At 49.5% G+C, this 17,608-nt stretch overlaps 1 protein-coding gene across 6 annotated transcripts in view; it reads right to left on the bottom strand.

The window, feature by feature from the left end:
• The window catches only part of Tanc1 (tetratricopeptide repeat, ankyrin repeat and coiled-coil containing 1), a 236,546-nt gene that overhangs the window by 10,408 nt on the left and 208,530 nt on the right, over positions 1-17,608 (bottom strand). For all 6 annotated transcript variants that reach the window (XM_087651651.1, NM_001002854.2, XM_087651654.1 and 3 more), the window contains 4 exon segments: positions 4,985-5,118; positions 3,336-3,459; positions 2,507-2,682; positions 854-986 (listed from right to left, as the gene is read on the bottom strand). In XM_087651651.1, the coding sequence (XP_087507777.1) occupies positions 854-986; positions 2,507-2,682; positions 3,336-3,459; positions 4,985-5,118 (567 nt within the window).

Genomic DNA, 17,608 nt, shown 5'->3' with positions numbered 1-17,608 from the left:
CACTGCTTTCTCATCAAGTTGTCACTGATTAAGTCTACCCAGGCCTCTCTGAGCTCAGCCCGCCTGCAAGTAAAGCAGAGTAAGGTGTTTTGGAGGAGAATGATCTTCATGGACTCCTCCACTTGACTGGTTGGGCTCCAGTTGGTGGAACTGTTTAGGAAGGATTGGGAGGCGTGGCCTTGTTGGAGGAGGTGTATCACAGGGGTGAGCACTGAGGCTTTAAAAGCCCATGCCATTCCCAGTTCTAACAGAGGCTTCATGCTTCTGAAATACATCTAAGCTCTCAGCTACTGGTCCAGCACTATGCCTGCCCACTGCCATGCTCCCTGCCGTGATGGTCATGGACTCGCCCTCTGAACTTTAACTCCTCGGTAAGCTCTTTCTTCTGTAGGTTACCGTGACCATGCTATCATCACAGCAGTAAAAAGTTAAGACACTAATACTTTCTGATGTGAGTGTCTGGTCCACTCAAAGACGGGATCTCCTCCTTAGCCTCTGTTCTCTATCTACCTGGAAAGAATGCTATAAGCTAAAGGCCAGCAAGATGGCTCAGCAGCCAGAAGCATTCGTCGCCAAGGCTGGGGAGCCAGGAGATAGAAGAACTAACTCCTGTGAACTGACCTTTGATCTCTGTGTGTCACTTGTATTCATACACACAAATAATATGCAACCTGTTTTCTGGACAACTGGTTCAATGAGACAGAAGAGAAGGAGCAGGAAGGCGGATGGGGGGTGGTGTTTGGTGGGGGGAGCTTGTGCACTCTGGCCCCTTAGCAGGTACTCCTGGGGTCTTCAGGTAAGATGCTAGCAGTCAACCCCCTGTCTCTGCTAAATGGAAGTAGGGTTCACTGACCTAGTTTGGCTCCTTTTCTCAGCAGTGTAACCACTACAGCGGTGTTTCGGCAACCGATGGCTCTGTCCAGGGGGCGCATCCCACTGTGGTCCACGTGTTCTATCACGGCTCCTTTCTCCACCAGGTACAGCACCTACAGCAGCAGCAGGAGCAGCAGAAACCTGAGCAGCAGTCCCTGGAAGGGGCAGACCCCTACCCAGTTCTGCCTTCTGACAGTGGGGGTGCCAGTCTGAGCTGATACCTACTTGAGATGGCTCTGGTCATGGGGGTTGGAAATAAAACTAATGTGGCACCCAAGAGAGGGCACTATGATGGTGAAAATCTCTCTGCTGTCAACAGTTGGCGATGTCAGTGACAATGGTAGTGATGAGGAAGAAGCCCACGGGCAGACATGTGTGTGCCAAGGTGCAGGATCCGCCTGCCCTGCCTGTTCATGTGCAATTAGCAATGGCTTCTCCAGACACACAGATTCACACAGCCTGAGGTTGTGTGCTGGTGGGGTGTCCTTAGGAAGTTAAAAGCAGAAAAACTGGCAAGGACAGTGGTACACACCTGCCATCAGAATGTGTGGCAGGTGGAGGCAGGAAGATCAGGAGTGAAGGCCAACCTTGGCTACAGTAGACAGCTTGAGGCCAGCCTGGGCTGTGTGAGGCCTAAAGGACTACCATATATATGATCGGCCAGTGCATTTCTGAGCATATAGCCACAGCCCAAAAGGTTGAATGGGGTCTTTTCAGAGATGTCTGTCCAGTGGTATTTCTTCTGATGGATGGACAACTAAAGCCTCAGGTCACTGCCTTTCCATAGCACAACATGTATCTCTCTAGGTCACCCTCTTATCAGACCACGGGACTATAAGAGCTGAGTCTTAGCAGCTCCCTAATGCTGGTGACTGCAGAGGTCAGGGATGTGCAGCCTGATGCAGGCATGGTATGTGCCCTGAAAATCAGCTCCCAGTTCTTAGTTTATGAATTGAAATCATAACTAAAAATAATTTTAAACAATTAATATATTATGATTTAACTATTTGGCTAATTAATGCTTTTTTCTTAAGTGAAAGTGGCTTCTGAATGATCTATGGAGGTATTTTATTTATATGCAGTACATGATATTACTATGAATAGGGTAAACATGTTCCCCTCCATGTCTGTCATATATGTAGGTTTAGCACTTTTAGGCTTTTAAGCATGCATGAAGGCTGGAGAAATGGCTTAGAGGTTAAGAGCACTGACTGCTCTTCCAGAGGTCCTGAGTTCAAATCCTAGCACTCATATAGTGGTTCATAACCATCTATAATGAGATCTGGTGCCCTCTTCTGGCACACAGGAATGTGTACACATGCAGGCATAACATTATATACATAATAGATAAATGCATCTTTAAGTGCATTAAAATCTTGACTAATAGACTTGGATTGAACTGCACATAACAGAACTATAGACAAGTGAAAAGATCCCATATACCATGTGGGCACGTGTATATACACACACAGTCCATGTCAGACACAGCTTTGCACGGTACAATGAACCAATTTCCATGCTGACACATAATGGACACAGGAGCAAATACACACACTAGAAGTGCACACACAGGAACAAGGACACACACAGGAGCAGGTACACACACCAGAAGTGAATGTCCATTAGTACTCACAGTCTCTGCATCACCATAGAAGGCGGCCAGGTCCAAGGGAGTACGGCCATTTTTGTCTGTTTGGTCTATTTCTGCTCCTTCTTCGACCAGATACTGGACCACTGCCCTGTGACCCTTCAGACAAGCCCAGCTCAATGCCGACAGGCCCTCTTTGTCCAGGGAAGAAAGAGCAGCACCTGAAGAGAAGAGTCCACTTATAACTGGTTGGCAGAAATGAAGATGTCCTAAAGAGAGACTTGGGTCTCTCAATTTACTCTTGGACTGTGTTGAACAATGGATCTCAAAGAATGGGAATTTCCCCAAGAATCTCATGTTGAGAGAAGGAACTGCAGCAGGCAGAGGGAGAACTTGTCTCTCAAAAAGAGATTTTGGAGTTTTAATAACTTGTTGAACACCTAACAGGACAAGATGGAAGTCCAGACAATGATGGGTCAGGGACCGCACCTTGACCAGGACTGCTTAGATGTATATACCCTTGGCCCTTGAGTTAAATGTGTAGTTCACTTCAGGACTCCAAAGATGGACCTGGGCTGCTGGATCTTTGTCCGTCTTCCCATTGAGTAAATCTCCCTTGTCTGCTTTCTACTTTTAATTTGGTTCTTTTAAATGCCTTATTGAAGAGGGCATGGGTTGCCTGAAGACTAGTAACACATTCACAGAACATGAGTAAACCTGGGCTGCTGAGGGTCCCACACGCTAAGCTGGACCATAAGTACCCAGGCTGCACCACACCTTAGAAGACGTCTAAAGTTTTCTCAAACTTTTTTCTAAAGCCAAAAGTACCAAGTCCTTCCCGCAAAAGAAGCCCGTGCACTGCAACACGCCACACCTTTGGAGAGGAGAAATTCCACGGTGCTCAGGTGTCCTTCACAGGCAGCCACCATGAGAGGTGTCCGACCCTGCTTGTCATTCAGGTTCACGTCACAGCCCCGATCCAAAAGCAATTGCACGACCTGAAAGAAGCATGGAAAACCAGCATGGAAAACATGGGGCCCAAACCATCTTTCTGCTGCATTTGTTTCAACCAAACCTTCTTCTATGTTCTTTCAGTGTGCTCAGTTATTCTAAGTGCAAGGACCACATATCAGGTAGAAATAGAGACGGGACATGCCTGTCACCATTAGGTGATGACAGGACAGCCACATTGGGGGGAGAGGCAGCAGTAACTCAGCATAGAAAGGTGCCAGAAGATGCCATTAATGCTCCAAACTGGTCCTGAGGAGAAGCACAGAGCCCTTTGTATCTGGGATTCTGCAGCGAAAGATACAACCAACCAATTACATTCAGTCTATAAGACTGAATGCAAATACTGCGCCGTTCTAAGAGACCTGACATCTGTGGACAATACCGAGAGGGGACTACAGTTACAAGAGAAGGGTCTAGGGCAGGAGAGGGACTCTGAACCCTTGTTACATACATTGCTAAGATGCAGCACGAGGGGGGTGGCTTGTCCTCGGAGGACAGCTGTTAGCAGAGCTTCTCAAAGCGAACCTCTACCACTGGCAGTGTGCTTTATGCCACGCCTGCTGCTAACGTCAGGGAGAAAAATCAGAAACCCAGGGAGGAGCCCCACATACTCCTTGTGCTGGAGGAAGCCACTCTATTCGCTGAGTCAGTCTAGAGGCTGCCTGGGCACGTTACCTGCCTGTTATACTGCTGGAGTGGCACAAGTGGCACATCCCACGTTCTCACTTCACTCAGCGGCAAACTCCTCCCACCTCCCCCGTGAGCTGGGAAACACTGAGACAGGCAGAGGGTTAGTCACAGGCACTGTTCTGTAACGAGTGGTCTGGAGGGTGTTTGTGTGCACAACCCAGGTAACATGGTACTGAGTGTGGGCAGAGGTGCGGACACTGTTTCAAAACAAAGGAAGAAGCTGCTGGACAACAATGGCCTGTTTCCCTGAATTAAAGATGGCTATTCCGAGAAGCACCCCCATGGTGGCCCTCTTTCTTTCTTTTTTAAATTAATTTATTATATATATACATATATACACGTGTGTGTGTGTGTGTGTGTGTGTGTGTGTGTGTGCGTGTATACACTGTAGCTGTCTTCAGACACGCCAGAAGGCCAGAAGAGAGCATCAGATCCTATTATAGATGGCTGTGAGCCACCATGTGGTTGTTGGGATTTGAACTCAGGACCTCTGGAAGAGCAGTCAGTGCTCTTAACCGCCCGAGCCATCTCTCCAGAACACACTACTAAAATAACAGCAGCAGATCGGCTGCCACAGTGAACCCTCCACCGCTCCACAGCTCTTGGAGTTAGGAAACCACTGTGGCTCTGGCATGGCCACCAGTCTTCTGGCCAGTCTGCCTGGCTGACTGTGTCTGTCCTGCTGGCCTCTGAGAAGCAGTCACAAGGACACGTGAAGAAGCCAGGGATGAGAAAGAGCCTCAAGGGCCACACGTGGTCTCAACAGTGAACCGCATCCCCACCCCCCACCACTCCTGAAGCATCCAGGGGTCCCCTGGGTACCTGCCAATGCCCCTGGCGGGCTGCACAAAACAGAGGGGGTACCCCTCTCCTGTTGGCCCGAGACACGGCCGCTCCACGCTCCAGCAGAAGCTCGCAGATCTCCAGCTTTCCTCTCCCAGCCGCGGCAGTCAGCGCTAGAAGGAGAAGGGTGGAGGGGACTGTCAGGAGGTGCAGATCCAGGGCTCAGGTGCCTTGTTGCCTCCAGTGTGCGTCCCTTCTCCCTTTTACTCTGGGTGGGCTCTGGGATAGCTGGGATCCACGGAGCACAGAAGCACGACACTAATGTCCTGGGTCTCTGGAAATGGGCAACTTTCACTGCACCAGAAGCCAGCTGCTAAGTTGTGAGGAAGACGTCACAACTGAGCATTTCTGGGGTGAGACCAACGAGGATAAAACTGAGGCCACACGGACTTGCTAGCCTAGTGGACAGGCAGCACTGTCAGGCCAGCCATGTGCCAACTATCCTATGTAGGTCTCCAACTCAGGTCAAGCTATACTTAGAGCTATGAGGGCAACGACACCTTAGCAAGCCCTACCCTGCTTTGTTTAAGCCACAGACTCATTAAGACGGGGTTTGTTCTGCTCAACAAAAGAAAATCACAGACAGACGAGTGTTCTCTTCAACGCCGGCGAGCAGTAAAGGGCACTCGCTGCTCTTCCAGGAGATCCCAGTTCGGTTCCCCACACATACACTAAGCTGCTCACAAACTACCTGTAACCCTAGCTCCAGAGAATCTACTTCCCTTTCCTGGCCTCCAAGGGCTCCCTCGTTCCTGGGGTATACACATATAGAGACATAAACAAAAATCAAAATCCTTTTCAAATAAAAAAAATTACTGAGACAAATCAAAAGCACTCATCATTCCTGCCTTGCCGGAATGTAAGACCTTTTTAACAAGTTAGATCCTATGCTATAAAAGAAAAAATAAGGTGCTGGGGTGGATGCCACTGGGATCCCGTGGTGGAGCACAGCTCCAGTGGGAGAGAGCAGTCACGTGACTGGTACTGCCTCCACCCACCTACATCCTGGCTTCTGCTGACATGTGAACTATGTCCAAGAAAGGACAATAGCAGGTGTCAATGACAACCTAGGCCAAAATAACGGCTTTTCAGTGGGCAGCATGGCTCTGATAGGATAGATGCTCCCCAGAAAGGAGAGACCTGCTGCCAGGAGGAAGGAGAAGCTTAAGCATCCTGTGGTGCCATCCCCATGCCTGCTTGGAGGACTGTTTTTAAATATATCCTTAATTTCCAGCTTCAAGAGGCAGACTTCTCAGCTACGAATGGGAAGCAGGAGAAACAAATGCTTCATAAAAGAGCAAGTCAGTGCTAGTGAGCATATGAAAGTGCCCGCTCCCCTCAGCAGCTGGGGTAACCGAGAGATGAAGAAGCTTGAGGGGACGCTCACTCCTCATTGGGAAGAACCTCAGCAGACAGCAGCTGGGAAACAGGTCAGGGGAATGCACACTGGACACTACCCACACCGCCATCGGTGGTGGGAAACGCCAGTGAACAACGTTTGTCCTAGGGTGGGAAATTTACATATCTGTGAAAATACATGCCCCATGCGTAAACACGACTTGACCACACAACAGACCAGTCTTACACACTCAGTGAGTAGCAAAGAACACTGAGTAAAAGCCCATATTGCAAGGGCATTCGAATGCTCCTTTTGGAAAGAGCGGGACCTGCAGTCTGCCTCATCAGAGCTGGGGACATGGTGACGAGAACCTCAGAAGCCAGTGTTCAGGAAAGTTGCTCCCTATATACATGCATGCATGGACCTGTCTCTAGACGCCTCCCACGTAGCTGTCTGACGCTTGCTCCTGCTGGGGCCCTCTATAAATACTACGCCATCAGTTGGCTCCTAAACCTCTGCCCTGTGCTTGCAGCTACTCCAGCTTCCCCTACACATGGCCCTGGTGACTGAGGTTAATCATCAGACAGACAGACAGACAGACAGAGACAGAGACAGAGACAGAGACAGACACTGCAGTCCTGACAGCTGGCTCTGATACTGCTGACATCACCTGAGTCTCACTCCCAGCCTTCTGCAGGAAGTAAGGAGTAAGGCAGGAGCCATGGGAGGGAGCAGATTACCAGGGAAGACTCATCCTGGGGGTGCCTAGCATCTGAAGCACAGGACGACAGCAGGGACATGCAGCCCCCCATCCTTCCAGAAGGGCGAGCCAGTTCTCATTGTGTTTCTGGTCCCAAGGCCCTGAGGCATGAACGCAGACAGAGTTCGGGTACTGTCCATCTCTCAGTAGCTTCCTCATGGGTGGCCAAGCTTCCCCAGTAGCTGGGGAGGTGAGGGGCATTGTGCTGGCCCAGTCCCACCAGACCATTGCTGCTCACTGTGAACATTTCCTCGCCCAGTGACACACATGCTTCTTTCTCAAGAGTGGGTCAGCACACCTCTCCAGGAAAAACGTGTTCAAGGTTGGCTGTTCTGACTGAACTTCAAAAGTCTCTCGATTTTGCAGCGGACAGCATAGAAGGAGCAAGTCAGGGGACCGGAGGAGGCAGCAGATTGGGAGCAGACACCAGCCTGCCTTTGCAGGCCTGACGGTGAGGACTTGTGGGGCTGGCATCTGCTGGCTGACAGTATGTTCCACAAACAAGGCCCAGCACATCCTAACAGCACTGCCTCAGCATCAGTGATAAACGCTGCTCCAGGATTAGGACTGGCCTCTTTCTGCTCTCCGAGGAGGCAGGATAGCTAGCCCCAATTCCCGAGAGAAGTCAGGGCCGATACCTAGGCAGGAACAGCAGGCTCTAGCAGAAGGAGCAGAGGAACAGCACACAGAATGGCTGGGGACTCAGAGGACTGAGGAGTTAGAAAGGCGCAGAGGGCTCCAGAATGCAGGGGTTTCTGGATGAGACAGAAAATGCTGTTCAGTGTATTTTCCTACATTTGGCCAAGACAGTTTCCTCTTCTGCAGTTAAGTAGTCAAACCAGATCAGACTTATGTAAGGAGCCCTAATATCATCAAAGGCTTAATTCAAACGTTCAATTTCATTAAGTATACCTTAACTACTGAAAAGCTGACTAATAAACACAGGGTCCTCCGCCATATCTGTTATCACTGCATTCTGACACCCAGAGGCCACCGAAGCACACTCACATGAGTGACCAAAGCAGCCCGTGGTTGTTTGAATGGGAACGGCCCCCACAGGCTCGCAGATTTGAATGCCTGGTCACAAGAGAACGGCATTATTTCAAAGGATTAGGAGGTGTGGCCTTGTTGGAGAAGTGTGTTACTGGAAGTGGGCTTTGAAGTTTTCAAAAGCCTCAGTCAGGCCCAGTGGCCCTCTCTTTCTGCTGCCCATGGATCCAGATGTAAAACTCTAGGCTACTTTCTAGCGCCATGTCTGTCTGCATACAGCCATACTTCCTACCATGAGGATAACAGACCAAGTAAACCTCTGAACCTGTAAGCCAACCCCAATTAAATGTTTTCCTTGTAAGAGCTGCCATGATCAGGGTCTGTTCACAGCAATAGAACACTGACAGACACAATGCCAGAGGGCAGTCTTCCAAGTGGTTCTTTGGTTTATTAACTCAAAGAAGTTCTTATCTCTCTCTCTCTCTCTCTCTCTCTCTGTGTGTGTGTGTGTGTGTGTGTGTGTGTGTGTGTGTGTGTGTGTGTGCGTGTGTGTGTGTGTGTATGCACGCACATGTTACACAGAGAGGCCTCTGCCCCTAAGGAGGAGTAGATGTTCAAATTCAAACCTTACACAAACTTGAACGGAAAGGTAACCCACTCAAGTCAGTTTTATGACTGATGAACTGTGGTAAAGGCAAGGAGGCCATCGTACACTCACAAAGCCAACGGCCAAGGTGGTCCAAGCCAGACGATGAGAGAGCTAGCCAGCCCCCACTGCTGCAGCAGGGAACCCCCAATACTGCTCCCGCCCGGCGAAGGCAGTAAGGATGCTCACGACTGCTGAAGTGATGCTTGGAGTGCTTCTCACTGTAGAAGATCAGAGTCTGTCACACCCCACACCCACGTCTGCCTCTGGCAGGAAAACAAGCTATACTGAGAAGCTCAGAGGCCCCCGAGGAGCTGCAAGCACACATGAGCTGCCCCGTTGCCTGTGGGAACTCTCTCGTGACAGAGAGATGTCACCTCCTCTGTCCAGGGAGGACCAGATGTGGATTCGCTGGAGAACCTCACACTTGTGGCCTTGCCCATGTTACCTGTGCCTGTCCCACAGCCCACACAGAGGCCAAGTCAGAAGCCTGGGTCTGGGAAGTCTAAGCTGTGCTCACTTCTCTCTCATGCACATGTCAGCCTCAAAGGGAATGAGCTAGCTCCAGTCGCTGTCCCTACCCTAGGGGTCTCAAAGGATATAAACACTGTATTGTTCTCTTCTCCTGTAATACACACTATCCGAACTAATCTCGCAGAAGCCCTCAAGTGGGTCATGAGAGATCTTGGTGCCAGCCTGCTCTGGAATTTTCCTCCACTACTCAGGCACTCTCCTGCTCCCTCCATGGCTGTACACATGTAGGAGAAGAAAGGACTCTAAGGTGCACAGCGACACACATGTGTACGCACACAGAGACATGGGACTCCACGGAAAGAGACGAGTCCAGTCATGCATTCAGTGAGACTGGTTGGTCTGCCTACTAAAACTCTCCCTTCTTTTACTTAGTGAGGACGCTTCATCGTTGTGAGAAACGGGGCCTTTAAGCTGGAATCTGGAATATCCCTTGCAGCTGCTACTGAAGTCTTGACAGTAACACATCAGACAGCGCTGAGCTAAAAATAGGATCCGTGTGTTTCACCAGCCGGCAGAGGAGCCGGAAGTTGAAGCAGCTGACAAGCTGACAAGTGTGCCATGCCAGGCCTGGAGACGGGGGTCGGATTCCACCTTCTTCTCTCTCCACAGTCAGATCTGATTTGCCGTGGGCTTGTTAGTGCAGATCTTTTGTGGGGGGATTAAGAACCTGTCAGCACTGGTCTACTTTGCTCAGTCTCAAACCAGATCAGGTTCTGTACAGGAATTCCTAAGGAGACACCGCTGATGACAGACACTGAGGCACTGGCTTCCTCTTCTACCCAGAGTTGAGTATTTTTAGCTCCATCACCGAACTCCCCAGGCGAGGATGCATCTCGAGTTTCAGCAGCCTCGAGGACTTCAGGATACCACATTCCCATATTCGGAAGCATGGAGGGCTGCAACAAACAAACTCAAAACAAGCTATGCTCAGGAATTCCAACCATCCTCTGAGAAAGCCAACCTCAGCCCCAGCTGATGAGGGTCAGTGAACTTGGCTTGATCAGACAAAAAAAAAAAAAAAGGAGTGGGGGTGGGGTGTGAAAGACAGGACCAGGGTAGGAGAAAAGGACATTGCTGCTTTGTGTTCCGCCAATAAAACACAAGGACATACGGAAAGGAAGGCCCCAGTCCACGTGAACACACAAGGACCACGAAGCCAGACACAAGTGCTTTTACTTGGCAAACCCTTAACAAGATATCGTCTGTGTGATTGAATTAAAAAAAAAAAAAAAAAAAAAAAGCACACACCCTATCCTGCCAATCCTGAATAATTTCACCTTGGCAGCGCTATCTTCTGAGCACGAGCAGATTCGTCGTGGCAAATGTTCATTTTAAGAAAAACCTGGCTGACACTCAGCCATCGAGCTCATTGAAAACATCACGAAGAAACGACTCCTTTGCATCATAAAAATGGATCTTTTGGCAGAATCCTTTATATATATCGAAGTTCTCCGGGCAAAGATTTGATTTTAAAAAAAGAAACAACCCTCAACTGTCAACTTGCTGGGAACACAGTCATCTCATCGATGGGGCTGTTTATGAAATGTTATAACAGGCCTGTCACTCAAGCACACAAGGGCATGCCACTGTGGTGGTCCAGGGCGTCTCGGCTTGAGGATGAGAACCAGAAATGCTCATTATTTGCTTCTTAGACCCGACCTGGATACTTGGAGGGAAGGAGGTGCAGACCACTCTTCCAGGCCAGATAACTACCTTTCACACGTTATGTATGGAAAATCCAAACTGACCTTCATGGCCAGCCCACAGCTTAATCAAGAATCTGCACCTGTTACACACACTTCCTCCGGCCCTGAGGTTGCCATGCACAAAATAGCCCAGTTTTGTTTATATGCATGTGTTCACTTGTGCAGTTATTTCCATGTTCTACTGGCCTTTCCCATTACTTATTAAAAAAAAAAAAGGAAGCACCAATTAAGAGTAAACAGTGGAGGTCACAGAAAGGTCACCTCACTGTGGCTGAGGGAAAAACCAGTAGACTAGAAGGATTTGTTTTGTGACTTGGGACCGGAGGTAGAACTTTCTGTAGCCCAGTTCCTTTAACCTCACGCAAGTACACCTGACAGTGATCTCCAATGGGCTCCTTGAGATTAAACAGAACCTTCTTCCTGTGGTGTTTTGCAGTGCTCAGCAGCTGACAAATGTTTACGAGCTATTCTGTGCAGCTAGAGTTATGAGAGGTTAATATTACTAAGATACCAATATTACTAAGCAACAGACCAAAAGCCATCCCTCCAGCCCCACTAACCCGTTCTAATGATACACTATGCCATCCGTCATGTGTGAAGAGTCTAGCTTTGTGTATCCATGAATGCACTTCACACACACGCACCTCCTGGGAGGCAAGTGCTAGCCTTATCTGCTGCAAATGAAGAAACTAAGGCCCAGAGAAGCTCATCAGCTTGCCTAAGAGCATGCAGAAGTGGCCGTGTGGACGCCTGTTCCTGGCCCTTCACTGTTGCCTCTAGGAGGTCTCCTCTAAAGACACTGAACTCACCAAACGACTGCTTGTGAATGTTTTTAGAAGGAAAAGCCCAGAACAAGATTCTGTGCTCCCATGGGGCCACCAAGCTCTCCCACAGACAGTATGAACAGCGTGCAATGGCTGTGTTCCCTTGTCACTCTGGCCACGGGGCTCCTGGGACCAAAAGAGCAGTACATCGAAGGAGCACACCAGAACCACTGTGTAGCACGCACATCCAAGCTGTAAATACTATAAATTCACCGTAAACACACTTCCCTCATATATACCTTGCTCCTCTAAAACCTGTATGAAGACCACAGATCTGAACAGCTGTCACTCCTAAAGCATGCTGGGAAAGATCCAACTACCTGCCAAGACACAGAAGGTGTGCCTGATGTCACCGAGGGCAGGAAAACATGGCTCATGGTCTGCCTTTCTCCTCCTTATTTGAGCACAAACTGAGCTGGACAGAGTCCTGTGCTGGGGGGTGGGAGGGTGGAAGGGGGCTGGTGGGGGGGGTCCAAGAAAAGGAGGGAAGGCGTGTCACATCTCTGGGTCAGTGTTTCACACATTCTCAACAGACCCCAGAAAGTATTGGACACATGCCTTTTCTCTAGTCTCTTACCTGGCCTTGTGCTCTGAGGGGAACCGAGAAAGGGTGTGTGCCCCAAATCCGCAAGGACAAAATGTGAAACTCTTCAAAATAGCCAGCATAACACTGAAAGGTTTAGACCTTAGAGCACTGCTGATGATAAAAACACCCCACACTATGGAAAACTCACAAATCTGAAACATTTCTGTGCCCAGGCATTTTAAGTGAGGTGTGTGTACTTAAAGAACTTGAATGTGTAAGGACCAAACAGAACACAGAAAGCCTAAAATATAACTTCTTACTAAAAGTCCTCCAATCCACTTAGAGAGCAAAGGTAAAATTCAAATGAGCAAGTGTCATTAATAAATAATAAGGCAAGGGGTTGGGGATTTAGCTCAGCGGTAGAGCACTTGCCTAGCAAGCGCAAGGTCCTGGGTTCGATCCCCAGCTCCGAAAAAAAAAAAAAAAAAAAAAAAAGAAAAGAAAAAGAAATAATAAGGCATTCTACTCTGCTCTTTGTGTTCTGAGGTAGCCGTGGATAAACCTTGCCTTCCATGGGCCCATAAACCTTAGATATATGTTATAAAGCCCAGAACAGAAAGGAAAGTGAGTTCATAGAGACAAGAGGAACACGAATCACAAAGGAAGAAACGCCATTTCTCAGCTGTGACCTCATGTGGAGGTATATGCCTCCATCCTGTCCTACAACTGGAGGCCTGGAGACACAGGATCCCTCCGACAGGGCTATACTTGGGTCAGAGGCAGCCGGATTCCTCCCAGAAATAGCCAATAGTGAAATAGGACTAGGAAGCTCCTGCCTGTGCACACTCCCTAACCCCAATCTCTCACCCCACTTGCAGAGGAGAAAACTTGGCTCACGTGACTTAGGCACAGCAGAAAAATCTTTAACAGCTTTGGCAACGGGAGCCATTTACAATGGCCAAACTCAGTCAGTGTTCACCAACAGAAGCACCGATCAGTGGAGACAAAAGACTTGGCGCTTTACACCAAGTATCTCAGTCAGTCTTAACCTACTTTGATGGGACATGCTGGGACACCCCCCTTCAAAAATTAGGAAAGCACAATCTTCGGAGGCACAAAACATCCTATTTCTCAAAGCCCAGGATGAAGGGCCTCTGAGGATGCAACCAAGTCAATAGACAGCAGCTTGCTGGAGGGCAGGCAAGGGTCAGGAGAGGGAGATGTTATAGAAACAAGGGGGAGAAGTGTGTGTAGTAGGAACCATGCCTAGACTACACCAGGAAATAATAACACAGCAGCTGGCAGCAACCCCCCCCACATGGGGGTGGGGGGGGAGAGAGAGAGAGAGAGAGAGAGAGAGAGAGAGTGTGTGTGTGTGTGAGTGTGAGCGCTAGCTCTGAATCCAACAAGACAGGCCAGGACTATCACTGAACAAAATCGTGTCACTGGTCCCTTGCCCTATCCCTATCTACCAAGTACTTCTCACAAAAAATTCTACAAAATGAACATCCTCTGCCTTAAAGCTGTAAGCTTTCTTTTGTTTTCCATGTTCTCATTTTGTCAACACCCACACAGCAAGCCCTAGAGAAGCAAAATGCCATCCACTCCTCTGCTCAGCAGCCACAGATACGTAACTGACAGCACGAGTGACCTCTACCCCTGGAGAAACTCCCGGGACAGTAGCAGGCCCAGCAGTGGCATGAGAGTAAGAGACACAGGCATTCCGGTCCTTGGGAAACCCATAGTGTGTGGACCACAGCTTCTCTTCACACAACAGCGCCAACAATATCTGGAACAAGGCAGAGGAAATCCATGGCGGAAAAGCTCTCACAGAGCAGGCTGGAAGGTGAGGCCCTGTTTCCATCGAAACAGCCAGAAGCAGGGTGCAGACTCACGCTGGACAGAGCTTGGAGTTGGGAACATGGTCTGTCAATTCCCACAGCATTAGGTCACCAGTTAAGTGTCCCCGGTCGTTTCGGCTTGGGTTGATCCATATCAAACGCTGACGTGGAAACAGTAACTCAATTCAGTTGGGACTTTGTGGGAGCCAGGACCGACTCGTCATGGCTGTGGAATGCTAAGACAGATAATCCAGGCACTGGATGGGCTGCCGCCATGTTTCGGGCTGCCCAGAAACTGTGGGACAATCATCGTCTGCCAGTCTGTGGGTGGCACAGTGCTGGCCTCGTTGGCGATGTGGTTTCTGCTAGCAGGTCCGACTCACTCCCCACTGAAGATGAGGGGAGGAGAGAAAGGAAGAGGAGCCGAGGAAGGGGGAGTAGGGAAAGGAAGGCAGCGGCTCAGAGCTACTGCAACCACAGAACTCACTTTGAGGGCTTGTCTCTAAACACTGCCCAGACATCCCTGTGAAAGAGAAGGGTTTCTAAGTAAAGCCCTCTGCTTCCCAAATCAGCAGGCACTTAGGAGTTTTCTAAAACCTATGGGTTCACTGCAGTGCTCAGACTAAACACCATTTTAGATGAAAGTCTATAGAGTCTGTAATAAGCTCATGGCCTTGTGAGCCAGCTCTTCATGATGACACAGGAGGACCATCAGCTCAAGCACTAAGGACCACGCCTCCTCCCGGCTGCCCCGCCCCTTCAGGTCTCTCCCTGGCCTTTCTGGCTGAGAGCGGGCATCACTTCAGACAACCTCCTGCTTTCAATCAGTAGGGGTCATGATGCCCAGACGTGGACCCTGGGAAGCCGGTACGTGGATCCTGCAAGAGTCTGTCCTGACGACGGTGGCGACGTACTTTACTCAGGGGTCTGGTGCTCACCTCTCAGCATCTCACTCCTGTGATAGCAGGTGCTGCATGCCAAACAGGACAGAGACACTGTACCCTTCAAAGCTGGGTGGGTGAGCCGGAGACAGATGTGGAGACCGCCTGGATAAGCCCACCAGCCAGTATCTTTATAGCTAAATCTAAACTGCGAAGACCTGTAAATAGGTACAAGGGTTCCAGGAGAACTAATGAGTGCGTTCTCCACATAAAGCACCCGTTGTTCCTCTACCTCCCCACACCCTACACAGGAGTCATTCTCTGGATCCTGGCCCATCCTGTGGTCAATACACAAAGGCCAGCCTGGGATGTTCTGGATACACAGCATTGTTGAGAACACTCAGGAATGAGGACCAGGCAAAGCCACTGACCAAGCAGCCACTCTCACTACTGAGACTCCCTACTGTGATGAGGACCACACATGTGGGGAGCACCCACTACACAACATGTGGGGAGCACCCACTACACAACATGTGGGGAGCACCACACAAGATGTGGGGAGCACTGCACAAGATGTGGGGAGCACTGCACAAGATGTGGGGAGCACCACACAACACGTGGGGGTCACCAACCCACACTCTTGGAGGAAAGGTCAGGTTCTGCAGCTTAAAGGAAGCTGGCAATGAAGGCTGTGACTCACTGGCCTATGAGCCACTGCCATTGCAGGATGTGCTAAGTCAGAACCCCACTCACCACCCAATTCATCTCTCTCATCCCCACACTTGGGAGTCAAGCAATAGACCTCGATGGTCAAATCTAAAGCACAGCTCACAGCGTCCGGAGAGCACATGTGCAGCCAGGCCCAGTATCTGCTGATATTCTCTCATCTAAGTCGTGCCTTGCAAGGTTTCGGGTTGTTCCTGACATGTGCAGCTGTAGGAGAAGGCAGGAAGGGCTGGGACAATGGTCATCAGGGATGAAGGAAGCACATGACTCCTGGAGGGCTGCTATGGCTCTCTAAGCCCGATGGACAACTCTGCTTTGCCTTTACTTAACTTTAAATGCTAAATTTCCAAATTCTCTCAACACAACTCTTGGCTTCTGGGCATGGTGGTGCATGCCTACAGAATTCCGACACTAAGAAGGGTGAGGCGGTAAGTCAGAGGCTAGCTTGTCCTTTCACAGTGACTTCTAGACCAGCCAAGCCTGTCTCAAACAACAAGAACAGGTCATTCCCCTTCCTCAGCTTCTTGCTTACACACCCCCACCTTTCCAACTTCAAAGATCTGGGACTGCTTGGAGTGTGAGCCCAGAGTTCCAACCAGAACTTTAGCCAACTCACCAACCACTGGGCCCTGGGGCAAGAATCACAGTGAGCCGGACTCCAAACCCAACTTGAGAGCCTCCTAGAGCCAGTGTGTTTCCCACTCCCCGAGCCTGCTCACTAGACAAAACCCCAGCATGGAGAAGGGAAGGTGGGCACAAACATCCACCCTCACCAAGAAGCCATTTGCAACCAAAAGCTGCTGAGAGAGGGGAAATCTGTTTTCTCCAATGGCGTGATTCTGGGTCTGTCAACCACACTCCAGGGCAGGCCTCAGCTGGCCAACATGACTGGGTGTGTGTGTGCACATGGTTTTGCTGTTTGTTTCTTGAGAAACAGAACGAGCATGAAATTGTTGAGGGAGAGTTGTGGGAATGGGCGGGGAAGGAGGATATGGTTAAGATACTATATGAAATTCCCCCCCCAAGTAAACAAAAGGACCCCCCCCCAATAAAAAACCTCTTGGCTGATTAAATTCACCCAAATCCCTACTAATGACAATAAGAATTGTTTTCCAGGTCACAGCATCTGAAGGCCTTAGAAGAGAAGGCTGAACAACTCTGTCTTCTCACCAGACTCATGGAGAAAGAGATGAACAGATCAGTAGGCTCGGGGCTTGGAATCTGGCGAGTCTGATGGGAACACAGCTCGAGCCAGTACCTAGACAGCGGGCGGTGAGATGCTGAAGCTGGGAGTTCAGCCCCATTAGCCTAGACTTCGACTCTCAGAACCTATGAGATCATAAATGTGTACTTTTTTTTTTTTTAAGTGAGAAGTCTTTAATTTCTCAAGTGTCTCTTCAGACATCAACCAACTGGCAGAATCTCAACAGGGAGGCGACTGATCCACACCATCTGGAGTCCCACACTTTCTCCGAAACTCATGCCACGGCTCACTCCTCCTTCAGTCCATAGCAAGCCATAGGAAGCCAGATGATGGTGGCTTCCGAGAGCGGGCCATGTGGCTCTGAAGGGCAGGCCTGATCTCCCACCAGGAAAATCTCTGAGGCTTCTCCCAAGTGTGAGCTAGCTAATAAACTCTCCACACCACCATCTGTTCTGTTAGACAATAACCTAGAAGTTAGAGACAGATCCGTGCAAAAGAAATAGCAACCACATGCATCACGTACGAAACTGGGGGAAAAAAAACCGTATCAAGCATCTTGGTTACGACTGTGGAATGGGAAATCTCAAAGCAGCAATATCTTCATTAATCTGAATGCTAATCTTTCT

The sequence above is a fragment of the Rattus norvegicus genome, chromosome 3, assembly GCF_021556685.1.
Source record: "Rattus norvegicus strain SHRSP/BbbUtx chromosome 3, alternate assembly SHRSP_T2T, whole genome shotgun sequence".
NCBI lineage: Eukaryota > Metazoa > Chordata > Mammalia > Rodentia > Muridae > Rattus > Rattus norvegicus.
Note: the sequence above shows the minus strand (reverse complement) of the source record. Positions and strands in the feature narration are given on the sequence as shown.